Below are 24,659 nucleotides of genomic sequence, written 5' to 3'. Positions count from 1 at the left end.
CATCAGCAGTAGGGAGGTCAGTGCCACTGTTTCCAGGGCTAACCCCGTTTCCAATGAAAGATGTCACATGAGCTCCTTCCCAACCCCCAGTTTTCTTCCCAGGCTTCTTGCTGTCTTCCCTCCTGCAGAGTGTTCCTTCTCTAAGCTGCAGCCTATATTTTAGGGGGTGGGGGAAGGGGGCACAGAGTGCACCTTTCTCTGCTTGTCACCTCCAGTCTTCTTATGGTTGCTGCAGCTTTCTAGAGCAGCCACTGCTATCCCAGCATGCCTGCTCCCTATGATCATGCAGGAGACGACCTAGGCAGAGCATGTACCTGGAATCAGGGAGCATTTCTTACCAATCATTTCCTTTCTGCTAGCAGCATCTCCCACAATTTTTGACATCTGGACTGCTCTACTCACTTTGCAGTTCACAGAGGCAGATCAACTTTTTGGAGCTGCGCTCTGGCCACACTCCCTTTGCTCCTGCTTATGGCCAGATGAGTTATTCCAAAGCTGCAAAAACATGTATAACAGTATTAGTATGAAATACTTAACTGCCTATTATATACAGTGGACCAAAACAAAAAATACAGCCTCATGGTAAAGATCCCTCGCAGCACCTGACCTTCTGGCCCTTGAGCCATTTAGTGTGGGTATAAGTGTGGGAGATGCTGCTAGCAGAAAGGGAATTATACGAAATTTTCCATTCTGCAGCCCTGCGTCTCCCACCATTCTTGGTGTCTGGGAAGTAGAGAGCGGTGTAGACATGTAGGGAGAGTAAAGGATAAGGTCAGAGGACTAGAAAAACGGTATCTATTCCTATTTACATTTGCTCAAAATGCAAAATCATATCTGGGATACTGCTTGCAGTACCTTCCTGCCACAGGATGCCAAGGCCAAGGACAGGAAGTCCACCTTGTAGTGTTTGATAAAGGTAGTAGCAGTTGATCAGGTAGCCACCTTACAAGTTTCCAGTATGGATGCACTAGCTCTTTCTGCCCATAAGGTCATGAGGGATCACTTGCAGTGTAGTGTAACCTGACCCCTGCTGGAGCGAGACTCTCCCATGCTTTGCACACTTCCGTTCCGCAATGCGTATAATACGCTAGTGAGAAGAAGTTGGATGGTCTGAGTTCTTGGCATTTCATGTAGAAGATACAAATAGGGCACCCCATTTTCTTCATAGACCCTGTACGTTGATGTAGATTTCAGAGCCTAACATCTAAGATGTGCCAAATTTCCTTGATAGGATGCTGCGGCCTTGGTCAAAAGGAAAGGAGAATCACCCCTTGGGATGCAGGGAAAGAAGAGTTCACCTTTGGAATAAATGATTCTGGAATCCTGATCACCTCATGAAGCATGAAGTAAGGCTCCTGCATAGAAAGAGTTGCCAGTTCTGACACTCACTCCATGAAGAAAGTCTTGATGGACAAAAAATGCTTACACAGACATTAGTGGCTTGAAGGGTGGTTTATCAGGGCCCTCAGTACAACTGGGAGGTTCCATTTGAGAAAAAAAGGCCTGATCACTAGCTTGCCTAATCAGACTATCCTAAGGAATCTGGCTACCTGGGGGTTCTCTGCCAATGAACCTGTGGATCCTTTGAATATCAATCCACTAAGGGCAGACATCCAGCATGCACTGGTACTGGGTTGGAAACCTTTGTCAAAACCCTTTTGGAGAAAACCCAAGTTAGCCGGAATTCCTGGATTTCTGGGATTTGTCTCGTGTTCCTAGTACCACCTGCAGAACTTGGTCCAGACCAGAAGTGCTGATTTTGTGAGTTCCCTGAGGGATGGCACCAGACCCCACCCCTGCCTCTTCCTGCCCCCGCTCCTCCCCCTCTCCCCCAGTGCCTCCTGCATGCTGCTGAACAGCTGATCGCGGTGGGTGGGAGGCGCTAGGAGGGAGGGGGAGGTGCTGATCAGCGGGGCCCGCCGGCGGGCAGGAGGCACTGAGGTGAAGGGGGAGGAGCTAATTCATGGTGCCAGTGGGTGCTGAGCTCCCACAGAATCAGCGCCTACAGTACAGATAGAGGAGTATGCTTTCAAATTCGATGCTCTTCTGGAAGGAAGGTGTCCTGATGACTCTCGAGGAAAGGTCCAATGATACTAGCGCTTCACTTTCAATAGTCAGGCTGTTAGATACAAACCAGTTTGGGTACAGATGAGACAACCTTATGAGAGGATGTTTTGTCTCTCTGGGAGCTGTAGTGGTGATCCTAATTTCAGTGCTATTAGGTCTCCTCAGACAAGGAGAAGTATCAGTATCACTGCTCCCGTTTTATTTTTTGGATCAACTTCCTTAACTCATAGAGGAGACTTTGCTACTATCTGTGCAATAACGCATCTCTGTTCCTATGTTGATCTCCTTGGTGAAGTATCTTGGTGTCTTGGGGTTCATGTGGTTTGCAAACAGATCACATGAGCGGAGACTGAATTATTCAATGATCAATTCAAAGGCTTCCTGATTCAGGCATGACAGAGTTGTTCACCTTACGCCTGCTGAGCCACTCCACCCCTTCTGGTTCAGGTCTCCCTGTGTGAGAACTGCCCTGATGGAGAAGAATTTTCTGCTCACTTCATGGTTTCCATTGCTTTGGTGTGTAACACTGGGATTATTTTTCCTCCTTGGTTGTTTATACATGTGACTGTGATCACGCTGTTTGACTATCTAAGGATGTAGTTCCCCTCTAAGCTGGACTGTAATCTTCATAGCACAAGCATGACTGCTCTTAGTTCTAGAATGTCTATGCTAAGTCCTTTCTTCCAGGTGCCCTGAGCTGTGTGTTCCCCAGACCTTCAGGCTGGGATCAGTTATGTGGAACAGGAAAGCAACATGCTCTTGCTGACACTGCCCTGGAGTCACTCCCATTTCAAGGAGTCTATCACCTGCATCAGAATCTTTATTTGATCCTTTCTGCATTCCAGGCAGTGGTCCCATACTTTCAGGATGAAGACCTGAAGGTGCCTGATGTGTGACTATATCGATGGAGTGATCCATATGCACAAAACTAGGAGGCCTAACTGTTGAAGGCTAAGTGCCATGGTAGGGTTCTTGCAGCTCTGAAACAATACAAGACGGTCCTGAATTTTCTGGAACCTTTTCAGACATGGGTATCCTTGCTATTGAGGTGTCTATGTCCACTCTCAAGCAGGTCATTTTGGTGGCTGGAACTCAGGAGCTTTTCTCGATATTGACACTAAAGCTGGGTGCCAGCAGGAGGTTTAAATTCAGGGACATGGCTCTTTGTCCTGTTGTCAGGGATGGAGCTGTGATTAAGATACTGTCCAACAAGGTGCCCCGTAACAAGTCCGGCTATGACCGCAAAACCAAGATCTTTGTAAAGACCAAGGGGGGCCAGGATAGACCATAAGAGCATCAGATAATGATAATGCTCCCTACCATATGCAAACTGTAGGAACCTGCAATAGCATGGTCTGATCAGGATGTGGAGGTATGCATTCACCAGATCCCCTGAAGTCAGAAAGAACTCTGGAATAGGGATGACACTGCAGAGGTTAAGGTCTCCATCTGGAACATTATTGTCTGAAGGCCTGTCTGTACTCTGTCTTAAATGCATGGTGTGGCATTGGAAGGGACTGTTCAGATTTTGCAGCACTGTCTGCCACTACTTTGCCTAGCTTCTCCCCAAACAGCAGGGCTCCCATAAATCTGGAGAACAGCACCAGTTTAGAGTGGCTATATGCCTTCCAGGACAGAGCCATAGGTAGTACCTGGTCACTGAGCTGGAGATCCTGGCTTTGGCTGAGAATCTCATCACAGCCATTGAGGTGCCAGCAACGCTGCTGCTCGGGAAACTTTCTTCAAAATAGAGGTGAAGTCAGGGTGATCTCTATCCTTGAGAGCTCTGAGATCTTCCAGCTAGGAGAGAGATGCTCTTGCAAATCAAGCAGCCTCTAGGATGCCCTGTTGGAAGCTGAGGAGGCCTCAGTCTTTTTTGAGAGTGGCCTCCATTTTTCTAACTGTGGGATCCTTAGAATAGAATCACAGAATCACAGACCTTGAAGGGATCTTGAGAGGCCATCTAGTCCAGACCCCTGTACTCCAGGCAGGACTAAGTATTATCTAGAACTCCCCTTCTGAAGGGATAACCATATCTTTTGCCAGGAACCCTAAGGGAGCACCAACTTTCTGTATCTCAGTAAGCTGGACCTTTGATTGCTGGATCCTGTAGAATCTAAGATCATTTTGTTAGTATGTTTTGCCCTTGCTTGATTTGTCTCTTTCATCCCTGATTACTTCCCTGCAGGAGGAATGTAGGGGAATCGTGCCTTAGGGGCCCATTTCAGGAAGAGAAATTTTCTTATGCTTAGTCACAGAGTTCTGTTTCGGTTGAATCTGAACAGTGGATACAACCTTTTTGCACATGGCCTTGAATTTCTCAGGAGGAACAAACTTTTGCTGAGTCTTTTCCTGGTCTTGATCAGTGTCAGAGTCCAACAATTCACTATTCTCTGTGGAGGAGGGGGAAGAGGAGGTCAGAGGGCTTCTATTTCCCAGATCTCTATGCTTTCTCTTTCTTTTTTGCTTTGCTTTTTTCACTTTTTTAGCTCACTTAGCATATGAGCTCTCTTGCACTTTGGTGAGGCCTTTTGCAGCTAGTCATGCTGAGGACCTGAAGTCCTCTGACAAGATTTCTTTCTGAGTCCTTGCCTGATGTGGTCCCATTACCTCAGAGAATGGGAGGAACAATACTTCCAGAGCCCTCCTGGCCAAATGGGAGTAGGCCAGGGGTGTTTATGAGCCCCGCTTCTTTTCCCATGGCGCTTAGGACACATTTTAGGCCTTGGGGGATTTGTGACCCTGCAAATCTACCCTCTGTTTTCCAAGGACCCCTTGGGATTTATCCCAAGTCAGTTGACTGGAGTCCTCGTCCTTGGAGCCTTGCCCTGCTCTACTATTAACTCCTGGTCCAATTTCCCATATACATTAGAGTCAGGGATGCTCTGGTGGGAGAGGATTTTACATGCCTGTCTGACTCAGCCCTGGGACCTAACACAGTTAACAGTGGAAGACTGGACACAACTAACTGTCTGACGATCTTGGGGTGGCTGTCTCACAGATGGAAATTATTTGGCTTTTCATTCAGTGCTTTTTAGGCTGCTCTGCCATAAATGGAAGGTGCAGAGGAACCAATAGGGAGGCACTGCAGTGGGAGCATTCAAACACCCAGCCAAAAAACTAACCAAGGCAGGAGAAGAGGGGCTAGGAGGGAGATCACTGCTCACCACTTTCCCAGATTTTGACGACCTCCCGCCATTAGGCAGATAAGAAGGCAGGAGCACTAAAACAGCCACCCACATTCTGCTTTAGAAGAAGAAAAGTTGGCCTGGAGTGGGAGCAAAGAAGCAGCAGCCAGACTGGAAGTGCCAAAAAATTGATTGGCTTCTGTGAGCTGCAAAGTGAACAGAGCAGCCCAGATGTCAAGAACTGTGGGAGATTCAGGGCTGCAGAAAGAAGGATCAATTAGAGTTCCTTAAAAAAAAAAAAAAAACCCACAGAATCCCATCAAATAGATCCTGCCTCCTCCCCAAAAGACTAAGATTGACAAATCACCTATCCATGCTCATCTTTACAAAACCTGGACTGTCAACTTTTAATACAAACTGAGTCTAGTATATATTCTCTGGACTATCTATATGGATTTCTGTTAAAAGAACAGGCCACTAGATGTCATTTTTGTCTGGAAAATTTTTGTAAATGCATCATCATCTATATGTACAGTAATGTTAATAGAGATTTAACCTTTCTGTTGTGAAATCAGCAGAAATTCTGAAACAATTTGGATAATGTCATCCCAAGTACGCCAAATTTACACAGTGAGATTTATATCTGAGTTAGCAATTTAACTCGGTAAACATTAAAAACTGTAAGTGATCATCACACAGCTATTCCAAAACAAGTTCATTCTTCTTCAGTGTCAATTCTTTCAGTGCACTCCCCACTGGCAATGAAGCACATGTGTGGTACTCGAAGCACAAAGAGTTATTTACTATGCTATACATATAGCTACATTATACAGCCATACCAACAATACATTTTCTATTTCAAAGTATTTTTCTTTCTGCACTAGAATGCTCACCTGTTTATGCTACTTTTTCCTCACATTTGGATGCAGATTTCCTCAGAACAAAGGAAGCCATTTCCACAATAGCATTAATAGACAAGCCACTTAGGAAACCTTTATTATTTGTTCTGACCTCCAGCAAAGCATCCACAATATTATCTCTAAACAAGTGAGACAGAAATGAGATTGTCTTTAACCGAGTGACGTTATATAAATATGTTTTCACTAATTCCACATTTATCATTTCATTTAACTACAGATGCTCACGTAAGTCAAATTTTGCATAAGTCTGAAACATATATCCGACAATTATGCAAAACAAAACAAAAAACAAAACAAAACCAAAAAAACCAACAACAACAAATCCCAAACTCCACACTCCTATTTCTAGCTTCCGGAACTTTTTCCATAAGTGCGGATTTGCGTAACCTTGGGGGGGCATTTGTATTTTGAATATTAGATTCATAAATCAGGAGAGAAAGATCAGATATTCTTACCTACTTGCCTTGGGATGCAGTTCTTTCAGTTTCTTCATCAATTTGGTAAAGCTGCTCAAGTTCAGTGTGTTAGGAGGTATAAAGGTAGCAGATGGATTAGGAGAGAACTGAACAGGTTTTATCTGTAGAGGATTCTCTCTTACACTCTAGATGCAAATTAAAACAACTGAACATAGAATGTGTTAAGTATTGTATGGATTGCTTATTATATTTTACAAAAGATCATCACTTCTGTTATGTACCATTTTTCAAACTATTGGAGCAATTACAGATTTAGTTCAATAGTAAAATATTTATAGGTATGTGTATCAGGATCAAAACTGATCATATTACAATGCAACTAACTACTGCATATATCTTAAAATTAAAAATATTCTTATTTTGGTTACCATTTTTATGTTTTTTCATGTGTAACCATGTTAATTAGGCAAAATCTAGATTACCCTAGGAACAGTCATTTCATATTACATCAAAGTAGAATAAGTTTTCAGGGTTGTTTTTTAAAAAATAATCACAACCTCAAGATTGTTATTGGATAAAATCAGTGGACGAACAAAATCTGAAAAATGAATTCATCATATAATTAGGATATAATTTAAACAAGTTTCCCTTCCACTCTTCTCGCAAACACAAAAATCTTTCTTGTACCTTAATAAATCACAATCCATTATACTTATACAACCTTATTAAAAGTGAAAACTTTAAATCTAAAAGAAAAAACAATATAAAATCATAGTCATTCCAGCGGTGAAATGTACAGGTATAGTTACTTGATGAGCTTACATCACTAAAGAAATAAAGGTGGAGATGTTAACATTAGGCAGGAGAAGATGAAGAGCTATGTCCCTTCTACAGTATGCAACAAATACTGATTGAGCACTTTGCACAAGCCAACACTACTGCAAATATGCTAAGTACAAAGTAAGAATTAACTCTAAAACTCATCATAATCTGTCCCAGAAGAATAATTTACCTGTTGATCAACTGAGAATAAAAGGTGTCCTGATTCATGTCGAAGTTGTTGTAAATCAGAGCTGAGTGCTTTTGAAGAGGCCAGGATAGGGCAGGCACTGCTGAACAAACTGAGGGAGGGGAAGCACTTTCAAAGAGTGTGAGGTGGTGGAGGCACTTTCAAGAGTCCGGGACAGAGCAGGTAGTTCTGACTTGAATATTTTCTTCCAAATTATCAGTGGCTTGGTTTCATAGTGAAGTGGTCTGCAAACTTTTTGGAGAAGCTGGAAGTATATTTTCTCCTGCAGTTTTACAAGACTAACATTTACTGCTTTCCTTTTATTTCTTTTCCATTCATTTCTTTCACAGCCAATTTTGCTTTACTTAGCTTTTTAAAACTCAGAGATGCATACCTAAAATTTAAAAACATATGCAAGAACTAAGAAAAAATACAATTTAATATACAATTTGACTAGCTTCTATCTGTGGATGATAGCAAATCCATTAATTACAAATGCTTCTGATTATGGTGCAGCTCTCTCCTACAATATTTTAATCCAGCAAGGACACATTTTATAAGTGGTATTTTCCAGTAACATTTCAAACTGTTCTAGAACTCAGACACTGCCAGTGAACATCCAAATATAATCCGTAGAAAAATGTATTGATATATTAAAACTCTACTGACACTAAAGTAACTTACAAAGTATTAAACAACCCTTTCCTAAATGGCACTTATTTGTCAATAACAAATGTAATACAAATAAAATGTATATTATGTGAATGTACCTGTAGTTAGTAGAAAACTCACATATTGAAACCTCCAAAACCTGATACTTCTGGAAATGAGATCTAGATCAACCTACAACAGATAGCATGTTTAGGATGTGAAGTACAGCATGAAAGTAATTACTAAATAAACAAGGTATTAATATTATTATTATTAAAAGAAAGGCTATTTTACCTCTGATACTGAAGGACTTAAGCCACCAACATGAATAAATAATGCTTATTTTGCTCACTTTTTGTATTCTCCACCATCTTTATTTCTGGTAGTACAGAAATAAACAAGAAAAATATTCATTAATGTGCTATTCCTTATTCAATTCAATCTACAATAAATTAATTGTAGAAAAAAGCAGAAAATATGTAAAAGGAAAATGGTATCGCTAAAAAAATCAAAGTGACTGAATGGAGAAAATGTGTTTCATGACTAGGGCCGTACTAAATTCATGGTCCACTTTGGTCAATTTCATGGTCATAAGATTTTAAAAATCATAAATTTCATGATTTCATCTATTTCAATATGAAATTTCAGAGAGTGTTGTAATTGTAGAGGTCCTGACCCAAAAAGGAGCTGTGGGAGTGTCACAAGGTTATTATAGGGGGGTTGTGGAACTGCTACCCTTACTTCTGCGCTGCTGTAGGTGGTGGCGCTGCCTGCATAGCTGGGCAGCTGGAGAGTGGTGACTGCTGGCCAGGAACTCGGCTCTGAAGGTAGAGCCGCTGCCGGCAGCAGCGCAGAAGTAAGGATGTCATGGTATGGTATTGCCACTCTTACTGCTGCCTGCAGAGTGGGGCCCACAGTCAGGAGCTGCCACTCTACAGCTACAGCTGCCCAGCTCTGAAGGCTGCAGTGCAGAAGTAAGAATGGCAATAACACAACCCCCCCTCCAAATCCCTTTGTGTCAAGGCCCCCAGTTTGAGAAACGCTGGTCTCCCAGTGAAATCTGTAGAGTATAGGGTAAAAGCACACAAAAAACCAGATTTCATGGCAGGAGACCAGAGTTCATGGTCCATAATGTGTTTTTCATGGTCATGAATTTAGTAGAGCCCTACTCACGATACAACAGGGAAAAGGGTTGAAATTGCATTTGTTTTCAGACAATTGCCTTAAAACACTACATAGAAAAATACATATCAAATTTTGTAAAGGAGAACATGACACCAGAAACATTTTTTCATTTACTTCTACAAGATCTGGTAAATTGATTCTAAAAACAGAGTACGGAGTTTTAATTTGAAATTGTATTTGTCTAACCAATTTCCTTAATTCTAACCAATAGGTTCCTTTCCAAGACTCAAAGTCAGAGCTAGTCACAAATTGGGGTTCTAGTGATCCCCTCTTGTGCAGGAAAAGCTTAGAACTCTGACGGGCGTACGTCTTTCTAGAGGCAGGGCTTGTATCAAACACTGTCCAGGTATGCAATTAAGGTCTTCAAAGTTTCAATGTGCTTCAGCAACTATGCATAAAGTGTAGCTAGATATTCCAATGGTATCAAATGCAGCTTTGAGACCCACACTGTTAAATCAGAGTATCTCAATCTTTTTTGGGTTGCAAAACACAATGTGGCCAAAAATTATCTTGAGTCACAACATTCTGCGATCCACTGAACATGCATAGGACTGAGCCACAGAAAATTTTTAAGATTTGGAGGGTTTTTGTGAGTGTTATGGATTTAAAAAATGGATACTGGGAGCTGGTCACATTAATGGGGTGAGATGAAAAGCTTCTGCTGCTGATGGAATTTTATAGCTTGTGAGATTGCTGCTGAGTGATAGGTGTCAGAGAGACTGGTGCTCTACAGTAGAATGGGGAAGGACACTCCTTCCACCATCCCAGCACTCACCTGCACAACACTCATATTCTGAGCAGCGCCACATCAAGGGACTGTGATGTCAGTTCCAGAGTCCCTTAAAGTGCTGATGGTTCTGCCCTGGAGCAAAGCCCCATGTGGGTAGCTATGAGGGTGAAGGACAAGAAGGGGAACGGTGGCAGCAGGTACAGGGGGCAGGCGCAAGCTGATCCTTTCCTCCTCCAGCTACCACTGGGTCTCAGGAACCCAGAGATTATTGTTGGTTTCAGCTAACAGGGTACATGTTCACTAGTGCCCCTCTGCAGACCACTTCTGGCATACACTGAAATGACTGGGCAGTGATGTCAGTGTGATTCAGGTTTTGATATTCAACTGGAACCTGCCACTCAGGAGCACTTGAAGCTGAAACTTTCAAGGTCTTCCAGGCTGGCTTCTCATTAGAGTTACAAGAAGAGGCTAAGAAGCCAAGAGAGACTTTACATACTTTCTTCAGCACCTAATTGCTCAAAGTCAGAAATCACAGGAGCAGAGAATGCACAGTCCTTTCCAAAGGAAAGAACATACTAAGAGCACTGATGCAGGTGACATTGATGCAGGGACTCCAATTTGAGCTGTAAAAAATGTGCTAAACATCAAATAGGGCACACTAGGTTTGAAGTGCTATTAAAAGATATTTTCTGTAAGAATAAAGTAGTGGAGAGGCAACAATATGGAGCTGAAGAGCAAGAAAGTTGGTTGCAGTGACTCGGGGAGTTCTTCACTGACCACAATCAGAAAGGTACTACTGGCTGGAACACCAAAGGGTTCCCACATTCCACTGCATGAGGGGTGTAACCATAGGTGCCGACTTCCATGAGTGCTCCAGGGCTGGAGTGCCCACAGAAAAAAATTAGTAGGTACTTAAGCAACCGCTGGCAGCCAAGATCCCCAGCTTGCTGCTGGTGGCCCCACTGATCAACTGCTCCTCCTCCCTCCCAGCACCTCTTACCCGTCACGATCAGCTGTTCCGCGGCATGCAGGAGGCCCTGGGAGGAGAGGGGACAGGGCATGCTTGAGGGAGGGGGTGGAAAGACACAGGGAAGAGGCGGGATGGAGGCTTGGGGGCAAGAGTGGACATAGGAGGGGAGTGGGAAGAGATGAGGTGGTGGCTTGGAGGAAGTGGTGAAGTACGGGCAGGGCCTGGGGCAAAGGGGGGGTCGGGCACTCTCCAAGTAAAGAGGAAGACAGCACCTATAGGTATAACATGCCTCCCCTCCTCTTATGGAATCAACAAGCTTTATCCTTTTACTATACTTAATCTGAGCAGTTGCAACCATGCCCCTATACAGGGCACAATCTCAAGAGCATGAATCTGTCCTAATTATCTCTGAAGAAGTCAGTACACCTCTACCCCGATTATAATGCTGTCCTCGGGAACCAAAAAATCTTACCGCGTTATAGGTAAACTGCATTATATCGAACTTGCTTTGATCCGCCGGCGTGCACAGCCCACTCTGGAGCGCTGCTTTAGTGTGTTATATCCAAATTCGTGTTATATCGGGTTTCGTTATATCGGAGTAGAGGTGTATTAGAAAAAATTAAAGAGGAATATTTCCAGTTCTGTGTTTGATGACATACACATTTGAAAATCTTGGCCATGTGGTAAAGTTCACACAAAAGCTAGAGAAGAAATTCTTTATAGGAAACTCATCGCAAACAAGAAAAGAGAATAGTACTAAAAAAATATGAAAAAGTAGCACTTGAAAATCCAGCTGATGCTTCAGAGGACAACAATGTTCAATAAAGCAACACTAATGCTATTCTTAACTAAACCAATAGAGTGCTCAACTCACCTGTTGTACTAATGACCTTCTGTAGATTTTCTTGTTGTTTTTCATTCCTTTGAAGTGTTACTGGAAAATCAGTGACTGTAAAGTTTCTTTAGGCATCAAACCAGTCTCATTTACTTCTTGATTTTTTCTGCATTCTGCAAAACAGTTAAAGCATATACAGACACTCCCCGGGTTACGCAAACCTGACTTACGCAAATCCGCACTTACGGAAAAGGTTCTGTAAACTTTTTTTTTTTTTGGTGCGTGTAATTGTCGGGTATATATTCCCGACTTACGCAAAATTCGACTTACGCAAGGCGTTCAGGAATAGAATGCTTGAGTAGGTTGGGGAGCGTCTGTACTAAAATTCAAGCAATGATATTGAGAATGCAGAGTTGCCTGCAGAAATGAGCACAAGGCTGAGAATTAGGGTGCTAATCCTGACTCTGCCAATGACTCATATCTTCTTAGGCAAGTGATTTCACTTTTCTGTCTCAGTTTAATCCGTAAGATAGAGAAAAAAATTTGTGTAACATGCACATCATGTTAGTTCCTTTTTCAAAATAAAGGAAGATATTAAAAATATTGGTTATGTTTAGGGCTGTCAAGAGATTAAAAAAATCATCATGATTAATCACACCATTAAACAATAACAGCATTTATCATTTATTTAAATATTTTTGGATGTTTTCCACTTTTTCAAATATATTGATTTCAATTACAACACAGAATACAAAGTGTACACTGCCTACTTTATATATTTGTAAATATTTGCACTGTAAAAATGATAAAACAAAACAAACAGTATTTTTCAATTCATCTCATACACCGCACTGCAATCTCTTTAAAAGTGCAACTTACAAACATAGGAGATTTTTGGTACATAACTGCACTCAAAAACAAAACAATGCAAAACTTAGCCTGCAAGTCCACTCAGTCCTACTTCTTGTTCAGTCAATTGCTAAGACAAACAAGTTTGTTTACATTTAAGGCAGATAATGCTGCCCACTTCTTATTTACACTGTCACCTGAAAGTGAGAACAGATGTTCACGTGGCACTTTTGTAGCTGGCATTGCAAGGTATTTATGTGCCAGATATGCTATACACTGGTATGCCCCTTCATGCTTTGGCCACCATTCTAGAGGACATGCTTTCATGCTGACGACGCTCATTAAAAAATAACGTGTTAATTAAACTTATGATTGAACTCTTTGGGGGAGAATTGTATGCCTCCTACTCTGTTTTTCTTGCATTCTGCCATATATTTCGTGTTATAGTAGTCTTGGATGATGACTCAGCACATGTTGTTCATTATATGAACACTTTCACTGCAGATTTGACAAAATACAAAAAAGGTATCAATGTGAGATTTCTAAAGATAGCTACAGCACTCGATCCAAGGTTTCAGAATCTGAAGTGCCTTCCAAAATCTGAGAGGGACAAGGTATGGAGCATCCTTTCAGAAGTCATAAAAGACCAACACTCCACTGCGGAAACTACAGAACCTGAACCACCAAAAAAGAAAATCAACCTTCTGCTTGTGGCATCTCACTAAGATGATGAAAATGAACATGCGTTGGTCCACACTGCTTTGGATTGTTATCGAGCACAACCCATCATCAGCATGGACGCATGCCCTCTGGAATGGTGGTTGAAGCATCAAAGGACATATAAATCTTTACATCATCTGGCATGTAAATATTTTGCAACGCCAGTTACAATGGTGCCATGCGAACCTCTGTTCTCACTTTCAGGTGACATTGTGAACAAGATGTGGGCAGCATTATCTCCTGCAAATGTAAACAACCTTATTTGTCTCGATGATTGGCCGAACAAGAAATAGGACTGAGTGAGTTTGTAGGCGCTAAAGTTTTACATTGTTTTATTTTTGAATGCAGTTTTTTTGGTACATAATTCTACATTTGTAAGTTCAACTTTCATGATAAAGAGATTGCGCTAGACTACGTATATTGAGTGAATTGAAAAATACATTTATTTTTACAGTGCAAATATTTGTAACAAAAAATAAAGTGAGCACTGTACACTTTGTATTCTGTGTTGTAATTAAAATCAATATATTTGAAAAAGTGGAAAACATCCAAAAAAATTTATATAAATAGTATTCTATTATTAACAGCTTGATTAATCTTGATTAATTTTTTTAATCACTTGAGAGCCCTAACTACAATCATTCTCCAGTACGTAGAGAAAATAATTTAATTGTAGTAATATACTGACAAGAACATTAACATGTAGGTAAAATACATGGCTTTTCCCTGTCACCATTTTCCCTGTCACACTATACTTAAAGGGAATCATTTTTTAAGGCCTCTACATAACATTATTCAAGATACTGTGGTTTGCAGCTACATAGAAAACATACTTGTGCATGTTTCCATTTCTTTGTTACATTACCCACAGATTGTGTATCTGAAACTGCAGTGTGTAGTTGATTTAACATTAAATGACCCCTTAGAGAAAGGGCAGTAGAGCATCAATGTGGATATTTTATTCAGAGGTTTGGGGGTTTTGCAAATTCACAATACAAACAAATACATTGTGCTGTTCCTTCTGAACTTTATTGTCAAATCTTGAATTAGATATATCTAACTTACCCCTTTCTATATCTTGAGCCTCATATTTTATTTCAAAGTTCTTGCAGGAAGGATATTGCTTATTCTGCCTGTTGTCAGTTAAACACATTTGAGGAGTGACCTATAAATAGGCTTGCATTAGTTATTTGTTGAGTAACAATACTTTTTTTTTTGCTTAAAACGCATAATTTAATATTTTTCCAAGTTTCACACTATAAATGCGCTAATAAGCTATAGAAAAACTTTTGTTCAAGATTTCAATCATTTTACATTTTGAAATCAGTATTATAATCCCTTGGTAATATCAGTTGCATTGCATCCTATTGTTAGCACTGAGATATATGCTAAGAAATGCCAATTCTGGGATGCAGTGTAAAGATCAAAATTATATTTTATATACTGTTCTAAAAATATGTCTGCATAAAGAATAGGATTTAAAAATATTATCTTATAAGAAGGTTCCAAAGTAAATGTTCAGGAAACTCACTAAAGGTGGTGTTCTTTTCAGGCTGGAGGAAATTTCACTCTCTTGATGTTTTGACATTTCTAAGCCTGGTTTTTCTGCCGCAGAACTAGAACTAAAAAATAACATGCAACTTTTGAAAATACAGTAACTCCTCACTTAACATTGTCATTATGTTCCTGAAAAATGCAACTAAGTGAAACGATGTTAAATTAATCTAATTTTCCCATAAGATTTAATGTAAATGGAGGGGGTTAGGTTCTAAGGAAATTTTTGAGGGGCAAAAGGCATTATATATTGTACAGTACTGTACTGTGGTTCGGAAGTGCCCCTGGCTTATCCCACACAGACACAGCCTGTTGCAGTAAGGATGCTAGGAAGCACCTTCGCAGCAGCAGCTTCCCTGGAGAAGAACAGGCACCAACTTTGCCGGGGAATGCTCCAGGCCTGCCTCTTCCCACCTCCAGTCCACCTCCTGTCTGAGGCATGCCACGTCCCCGCACCTTCCCCCCAGTCCCCAAAGTCCTAAGGGCCGCCAATCAGCTGTTTGGCGATACTTAGGACTTTCTGGGAGGGAGGGGGAGGAGTGGAGACGCAGTGCTTCCCCGCTCCTCCCTCTCCCTCCCAGAAAGTCTTAAGTGTCGCCAAACAGCTGTTTGGCAGTGGGGGAAGTGCTGAGAGGGAGCGGGAGAAGGCGGAGAAGCGGAACTTGTGCAATGCTCCCTTGTAAAGTCGCTGCTCTTCCACAGAATCTTACAAGCAGTGGACAGAGCAGGTAACCAAATGACTTTAAAAGGGAGCATTGCACAACTTTAAATGAGCATGTTCCCTAACTGAGCAGTGATGTAACTTTGAAACAACGTTAAGCGGGAGGACGTTAAGTGAGGAGTTACTGTAGATTATAAATTTTAATATAGTCTCCTGTTATTCAGTGTAATTTTCAAAATGGATGGTCTCTACCAACTCTTAGTAGATTGAAGACGAGGAAAAAATAATATATAAACATCAACATATCCAGTGTAAAAGATAATAAAGTTTAATGTTTTAATACAGAATTTTAGAGAGAGAACAATAATTGTACGTTTGAAAATTCTATAAACATACTAAATGTTAACAGAGAAAGAAAAAAAAGTACAGTTTGTCCCTATTGCTAGGAATATTCTACCATTTAATTTAATTAAGATTTCTAGAAAAACAGTTGTCTGGAAGTTAAAATCAATTATTTGATAATGTGACACATACTAAAAGAAAAATATCAATTCCAGGAAACATTTTAGAGGCCTTTCAGTCATCCACTGTAATACTACCTTACTGTCTCTTACCTACTTTTATTAATAGAATCACTATCCCTCTTATGCAAATATTTTGTATACATTTTGATGTAACCAGCAATTCTTTAAGTTGCTTATCTGCAGCTATATTTTTCATTTTAAGAATATATTTCATGTTACTCAGTCTGACTACATTTAACATGATTCAGAGAAAGTTTAAAAGTAGCTATGAGATATGATTTGCTTGATTTTTAAATCCTCTCTTACAAGACAAATAATTTTGCAATTAAACAGTAATACTGGAAGTTTTATTTCTCTTTTCCCTTCGTCCTACTTATATGAGGTCACAATATGGCAAGCATTTATTATTCTGCTATGCCATTCTTTTATGATACAGTATTTAAACATACATGTTTTTAAAATACCGACAAAAGAAAACTGGAAAATTATCTACATTGTCAGAACATTTGTTTAAAGATAGAAATCTTACAAGCTGCACTATTGCAGATTTATGTGTTATCCATTAGCTACAAAAACTACAGTCAGTTCCATTACATCACACCATATTCCAATAGCTTCTGAGTGACGTAATATGACACTGCTTGTGTAACAAAAAAAGTAATACAGAAACATTTGCAGGTTCCATGTTAGAGACAGCACAAATAAAATTACTCTTAATTTAATGGGCTCACTTTAACCGAACGCTACTCAGGAATCTTTAATGATACTTACAGGGCAATTGTCAGATTCTATACTTTTAGATCTATTGTACCAGCTTTGTGTTGGCTTGTAGATATGACAAGAACACCAAATATGTAACACTAGCCCTTTGTTTCTAGAGAGACAGGAAATATAAGTGCAGTTCCTAGAGCTGCTTGTTCACGAGGTCTGTTCAGATGAAAACCAGAATTTTTTAATCTTCACTGAAGTACTAAAACATTTTTCATAATTTTTCATTAGTTTGGACAATTTTTGTTGTTCTTGATTTCTTTTAATAATTTTAAATAAGAAACTTGAAACTGGTCTGTTGAACTTTATCTGTTGTAGTCAGACAATTATTAGTGACATCTCCTTTGAAAACTATTTACACAAAAATTAGCGGAGAGGTCAATCTTGAGTATATTTAATACAGTGGATTTTCTGAAAATATATATTTAGAATCTGTTGCTGTTATTCTTTATAAATGAAAGTTTATCTTTCAGCAGCGGCTGAAGAATAATCTCTTTCAAAATAATTCAGAATTTCTTTCAAAATGGTCACCTTCTCCCATTATTCTCAAATCTTTTTCCTCTTGAGAGGCCAGCCTTATTGCATCCTGTTTATCAAGCTACCTCCCTCACCCTAACGGTAAAGGAAGAGGGCAGTAGTTGTGAAGGTGGTGTGCACAAGGGATGGCTGTAGGAGTAGTTTGATAAACCACGTACTGGAAGGCTGACATACGTAGGGGAGGAATTTATGCTGTGGTATGTGGACTATGGTATACAGCAGACATGGAAATGATATGGTGTGTGACTATGTGTGAGGGAATAAAAGCTATGCACTGTTGGGTGGCTTAACTTCTCTTCCCTGCTCAGATGACGAAAAGGAACATGTGCTGAGCCGCACTGCTTTGGATCATTACCAAGCAGAACCCATTGTCAGCATGAACACATGTTCTCTGGAATGGTGGCTGAGCCATCAAAGGACATAGGAATCTTTAGTGCATCTGGCATGTATAGATACCAAATACAAGAGTGTAAACCATATCAATGTGGACTGTTTTCTCTGCCCCTCCCTTAGTTTGAGGTGGTCATGCCAGGAGGAAAGTATTTATGGTAATTAACCATTAGAACAATTCACCCAGGGTCATAGTGGATTCTCAATCACTGGCAGTTTGTTAATCAAGATTGGATTTTTTTTTTTCTTCTCATTTCTTAAAGATTTGTGCTAGTTCCAAGGGAATTATTTTGGGGAAGTTCTCTGGCCTGTGCTATACAGGAGGCCAGACTCAATGATCACAATGGTCCCTTCTGACCTTGGAATCTATGAATCTAAGTAAATATCTTGTGACACTGGCTACAACAGTGCCATGCAAACACCTGTTCTCACTTTCAAGTAACATTGTAAACAAGAAGCAGGCAGCATTATCTTCTGCAAATGTAAACAAACTGGTTTATCTGAGCTACTGGCTGAACAAGAAGTAGGACTGAGTGGGTTTGTAGGCTCTAAAGTTTTACATTGTTTTATTTTTGTATGCAGGTTTCTTTTGTACATAATTCTACATTTTTAAGTTCAACTTTCATGATAAAGAGATTGCACTAAGTACTTGTATTAGGTGAATTGAAAAATACTATTTTTTTTACAGTGCAAATATTTGTAAACAAAAATAAATATAAAGCGAGCACTGTACACTTTGGATTCTGTGTTGTAATTGAAATCAATACATTTGAAAATGTAGAAAATATCCAAAAATATTTTTAAAAATTTAAATTCTATTATTGTTTAACAACGCAATTAATCGCGTGATTAATTTTTTAATCACGATTAATTGCGATTCATTTTTTTAATCGCTTGACAGTCTTGCTTGTTACCTATTAGCGCTGCAGACAACGCATCTACGGAACAGTGATCTGGACTCCTTTCAGACTTGCACATTAACAACAGAACTGTCAACTATGTGTTGAATGGAAAAATCTTTATTACTGGTGAACATATGCAAGCCAGAAATAACACAGCTTGAATTTAAGATCCCAGACAGAAATTGAATGTTGAATGGTAGGGAAAATACACTTTTTTATTTGTAAATTGAGAAACTCTGAACTGAAGGTCATGAGGATACAAACATAGAAATCTACAATACTATTTGCATACAATTGCTTTGCAAAGTAAAACCTCACTCAAATAAAATCTCACTGCCAAAAGTGCCAACCTGCTTTTTCAGCTAAACGGAGTTGAAGTAACAAGTGAAGTTCTTACACAAAAAAACAAAAATACTCACTATTTATTTTGCGCTCACTTCTGGTCTATACCTTAATCTGAACATATAAATAAAAATTGTAATTACTTACGTATAAAGAAGGTCGTCTTTCACTAACTGTCAAGAAAAAAATGAACTCTTAGTTTTTAAACAAAAAGATTCCTACTTAAAGCCAAAGAATAACTGTAAAAAAAACCCTACTGTACCTTTGAAGGAACATAAGAAGAAAAGATTGAGAGCAATTTTGACTCTACTGATAATGGGGGCAATGAATCCAATGGTATACCCAGGACTAATTTTTCTCTCATGCTTTCATACCTAGCCTTCAGTTCTTCAAAAACAGACAACAAAGACGACCCTAGTTCAGTCTTGGCAATGTCACTTTTAAAATTCCTGAAAAAATATAAAAAAGCACTTCAAATACCTAATAGGACATTCCAGTTACATTACTGCATCAAGAATTATCAAAAAATATTTTATGGTGCCTCAAGATTTTTCATGTCCCTGCACCTCCCCCACCACATACAAAGAAATCTATTATTTTAAATAAATGTTAGCTTAATCCATCTTGGTCTTTTGTGATCTCTAATGCAGTTTTATTTGTGGAATTTCCTTTTTACAAGAATTTCTTTTTTCTATATAGATTCTTGCATCAAAGTGTTATGGGACTCCTTCACTTTGCCCTTTGACAGAATGCTTATTTTTAATTATTAAATTAAATAAAGTAAATTTTAATAAAAACAAATTTAAAAAATACAGTAGGACAATTTGTTTCCTATTTGTAAATTTGTTTTTTCATTAATACTCACCAATCCAGAGTTATTTCTGTGTAAGATCCACCCAAGGGATCAACTGAAGACAGTTGAGTCTAATTTGTTTCCCCAGGGCACAGTAAGTGTATTAAAAGGCAGATTGAAATATACCTCCCTCAAAGATAACAAATGGATCTTAAATCACTTTAAACAATCTCCAAGAATTCAACCAGGCTAGCGGGCATTTAGTTTAAGAGAATATAAATTGAAGATAAAACCGAACAATGTTCTATTTTCTTTCATGGTCTATCGACCTGGAATCTGAAGTGGCTTTGGATGCAACTTCCTAAGATTTTTTTTTCCAAAGCAAACTAATAAATCATATTCCATCATGCAGAATCATACTGACCTTCACATGGGTCATCAACAGGACTGGGAGCTTTAAATCTACTGCACAGAACTCTTATCATTTGAGCTTACAAAGTAACTAGTAGGAACAGGCTGTTACCCCTACGTGGACAAACCAGCAAAGGAGGATGAAACACAAACTTTGCCAATGGATTGCAAAACTATTTGCTAGCACAAGAAGACTGAGGCTCAGGAATCATCGGTTCAATTCCAAGTTCTGACGAGGAAGTATGATTTAGTGGTTATAAACTCTTTTGTCCCTGTCCCAGCCTCACCCTCAGCCTGTCTGACCCTTTTACTCCTAACTGTCCTTGGGATCCTGTCCATGTTCCCTCTTTTCTTCTCCCCTAACCACCCCCCTCCACTGCTCAGTATGAATCTGCACCTATTCATTCTGCCAGCTCCTTTCTCTGTCTCACTTGGCTTCTATTTCCCCTGTGCCTCTCTGTTCCTACCCTAGCTCTCACCCTCTGGGATTTGCATCAGGCTGCTTCCTCCTTTGTGCTGTCTGGGCACCAGCAGTGGTACAATGATAGCATAGTGCCAGTACCTGGCGCTACAGTGTCCACGCCAGCTCCTGGAAGGGAGCATGTTCAGTCACTCTGCAAAGACTTTCCTGTAACTTTGTTCTTGGAAACAAGTGAAGTGATTTAGCAGAAATTTTCAAAGCGCACGCACAGCCTGAGGCAAACACCTGTTATGGAACATTTCAGGCTGAATGGTTAAAGTATGACAAAGTGAAAAGCAACTGAAAACAGGATGTAATAATGGAAAGTGTCAGGCAATCTCAATTATATGCATCACCACCTGTTCCACCTATAATAAAGCAGTCCTATTCAGCAACTAATGCCCTTCCAACAGTACTTAAACAAAACACAAAATATTACAGCAGGGACAAAAGTAAATAAAGAATTAGGCCAATTATTACTAGCAATTTGAGCTCTGTGACAAACACCATCATCTTCTGATTGGGTCAAAATACTCTGATGTTTTGGCATTACACCCTAAGCAGACGTCTTCAGCAGAACCGATTAACTGGTCCAGTGAGTGTATTTGAATATATATTACAACGGCATGTGTACAAGAATGCATACAGTATTTTTCATAGCAGTGACTAATGTTAATTAGATTTGGAATATTTTAATTTCACAAGATACTATCAAATAAATAACACTTATTTGGTTGACACTCAAATGGATTTTAGGAAAGCATTTGCTGTTGCTCTCTTTAGATTAACGAGAAGCTGGATTTCTTAAATTCTGTCCTATTGAGGATATTACATATCTGTTTGATTCTAGAGAAATAAAATTAACGCATGCCTGTTAAAACATTCCCTTTCTTCCAGAACAAGTCTGTAAACCTTCCAGCAGTGCTGATGACACATCCAATAGTGAGTTCTTAGAAGCTGCAATTCTGCTTTTATAGCTCTCTGCAGCATCATCCTACAACAGTTTGATGAATAATTCTTCTCAATTTCTTTGCGAAGATGAAACATCCTTTAAAAGGAAAAATATATTATTGAATGGATTAAGCGACAGAATATTTCTTAATTTATTGTGTATGTATTATCTTGACATTTGTATAACTTTCAGAAAGTATTTCTGTCTCTATTTTAGAAGGAAAACTTGAAACTTAGAATCAGTTAATTCCTTCTCTCCACTAGCCAAATAGGAAAAACAGTACTGCACAGTATCAAGCATGGTGGCTTTCACGTTATATTGATCCCTAACTAAGAAGAGGAAATGGCACTACTGCTCTAGTCATCTTTATGCAGAAAGTGCAGTCATAAAAATGATACGAAGCTCAGTGGCTCTGTTAATCTTCAGTGCAAGCATTCTAAATAATGTTTCTGTTGATTTCTTAATTTGCTTATTCAGGGAACCTGAAAACTATTAAGTAAATTCTACATTTACCACTGAGCAGCCAGAAATACAAATATTTACAATTTATGACATACCTGTCAGGATTTTCTCTTAAATCTCTGACACTCAGCTTATTTTTCAACTCCAAATGATCCTAGAAACAATCATTTAAAAGAAAATAATTACACAATCTGCATTTACTGACATTGCAAGAGTTAGAAATATAATTATTTTGTTTTAAAAACCGAGTTTATTTCATGTTGCTCAGTGAGCTCGAAATTACCTTAATTTGTGAACTCCATTCAGTTGCTGGGATTTCACCGTACATACAATTTTCCCATGTCTCAGTAAACCATGAGGCAATCTGCTCTATACTGCCGCCTACACATGACAAATCTGTATTGCAGGCAATACTTCTACAGGTCTCACTCTGCCATTCTTCAGACTTGATTTTGTTCATCATTGTTAACTTTGTGTTGTTTGCTTTAGATGCCACAGAAGCATTAGCACTAGTAGCTCTGCTTGTAGTGAAACAAGCCCTAAAATCAGAACTTGCATCAACAGTCTGGTTAACTGTAATTTTATTATTACTTGTAACATTATTCAAGGATGTGAGGCACTTAATTTCTGAGTTAGGAAAATCTACTTGATGGCTGGTACTATTACCAGCATACTTATCTGTAACTTCTACACAAGACAAATGACCATCTTTCATTGGAATTCTGGCAAGTGCAAAAGAAAAATCTGGTTTCCTTTCAACAGTTTTCTGGCTGCAATCATGACAATCAGAATTAAATGCAGACAAAAATGATTCTTCACAACTACAAGAAATTGAACTGTCTGCATTTTTTATAGAAATCTGTGTGGATGTCACAGAAGATCTTTCCCATGGTAATACACAAGTATTTCCATGCTTCTGCAACATGCTGTTAGTGCTGTGACCATCTCTCATTTTAAACACCTTTTTTATAGCCATTTGTGATGACTGTGCAACACCACAAGAAGAAACAGCCTCCATCTTCTGTTGATTTTCTGAACTGCTCATGGAGAGTGATTTTTGATAAGCCCTTTCTCTATTCACAACAGTATCACTTTCAAATGAATTTTCACCAAGCATACTATGATATGTATCTTCAGTTTGTTCCTCTTCATGATTTTCACATTTCAGGCCTTTGTAATCTATCAGTGATATGGAGTCCTGAGATGTTTTTGATAATTCTGGTATAGCTGCTTTATTATAAAACTCATCAACAGCACCATAATTCAAGGCCAAAAAACCATCACCTAAGTTGCTAACAGGATTTTGCCCACCTATGGCTCCATCACATATAACTTCATAAAGAGGCTCTACCAACTCCAGAAATTCTGAATTTTGTGTCCTTGGAGTTTTAATTTGCGCAAAAGGCACATATGAGGTATTCTGACCAGAATAATCTTGCTCTTCAGCACTGTGATACTCTAGTTGTGAGTCTTCATCTACATCACTCTCCTTGTAACTGAAATGCATATTGTTGCAAACTTTTCCCAACATACCAGCTTCACTTTTGTCTTCATACACTTTGGAAAGCCGCTCTCTTATTTTATTGTAAGTTTCAAGTTCTGCATCTAGTGATGAACTGAAACAAGCTAAGCTTTGATCTGCAAACTTTAATTCTGAGACATTTATGGAATATGCCTGGCCTGAAACAGAGCAGCTGATGCCCTCTGCAAGTTCACCAGACAGAGTATCAACACAGTCAATTTCATCAGACTTGTCTATAGCATAAGATGGTTCAGTGAAGACTCCTGTTTTATTTTTATCACTGATGTTTTCTCTTTGTTCCATGGTCCAAGTATCAGAGTTGTCACTAGAAGCAATCAGCTCAAACACAGTTTCCTCCAATTTTCTTTCACTATAAAATCTTGAAGTCAACAGCTTGTTTTTATTTTTCGGTTTCTCACCTGATTAAAAATAAGAAGAGAAATTCAAAATTATTTATTCTGCACAAAAATATCAATGTATAAAACATTTTGTCAGATAAAATAGAAGTGGTATCACGCTGTGATCAACTGTGTTGTGATAAAAGTCAAGGTTGTATGGTGTGTTCTCTAAAAACAGAAAATCTCACTGAGAAGTCATCAGGTAAACCATGAAAAAAACCCAGAAAGATTTGCTATTCTTACTTATTTTAAGTATAATGAAAACACATTTTATCTAATAAAATTCCAGGCATCCCCACAATCCAGTTAGATGAAACACTGCTCCTTCTCTTATCACTCAGGCAAAGGCGGCAAAGTAAACTTTCCATCTTCTCACTTTTCTCACACTTAAAACTTTTTAATGCTCGGCTTGACAAAGCCCTGGCTGGGGTGATTTAGTTGGTGTTGGTCCTGCTTTGAGCAGGGGGTTGGACCAGATGACCTCCTGAGGTCTCTTCCAACCC

The 24,659-nt window shown here is 39.2% G+C and overlaps 1 protein-coding gene across 1 annotated transcript; it reads right to left on the bottom strand.

Annotated features, from left to right (window-relative positions):
* Window positions 1–1,944: 1,944 nt before the first annotated feature.
* RBM44 (RNA binding motif protein 44) lies at window positions 1,945–24,171 on the bottom strand. Its single transcript, XM_030580561.1, is given in 17 exon segments — window positions 1,945–6,234; window positions 6,571–6,716; window positions 7,544–7,635; window positions 7,638–7,834; window positions 7,836–7,934; window positions 8,311–8,376; window positions 8,478–8,523; window positions 8,526–8,570; window positions 11,951–12,058; window positions 12,061–12,084; window positions 14,546–14,645; window positions 15,012–15,102; window positions 19,306–19,331; window positions 19,421–19,607; window positions 21,694–21,870; window positions 22,332–22,390; window positions 22,520–24,171. Coding segments are annotated over 17 exon segments (3,147 nt in total). The 5' UTR covers window positions 24,062–24,171; the 3' UTR covers window positions 1,945–6,092.
* Window positions 24,172–24,659: the final 488 nt, after the last annotated feature.

Source organism: Gopherus evgoodei, chromosome 11, assembly GCF_007399415.2.
Source record: "Gopherus evgoodei ecotype Sinaloan lineage chromosome 11, rGopEvg1_v1.p, whole genome shotgun sequence".
NCBI classification, from domain to species: domain Eukaryota; kingdom Metazoa; phylum Chordata; order Testudines; family Testudinidae; genus Gopherus; species Gopherus evgoodei.
The sequence above is the reverse complement of the archived record's forward strand: the minus strand, read 5'-3'. Positions and strand labels throughout refer to the sequence as shown.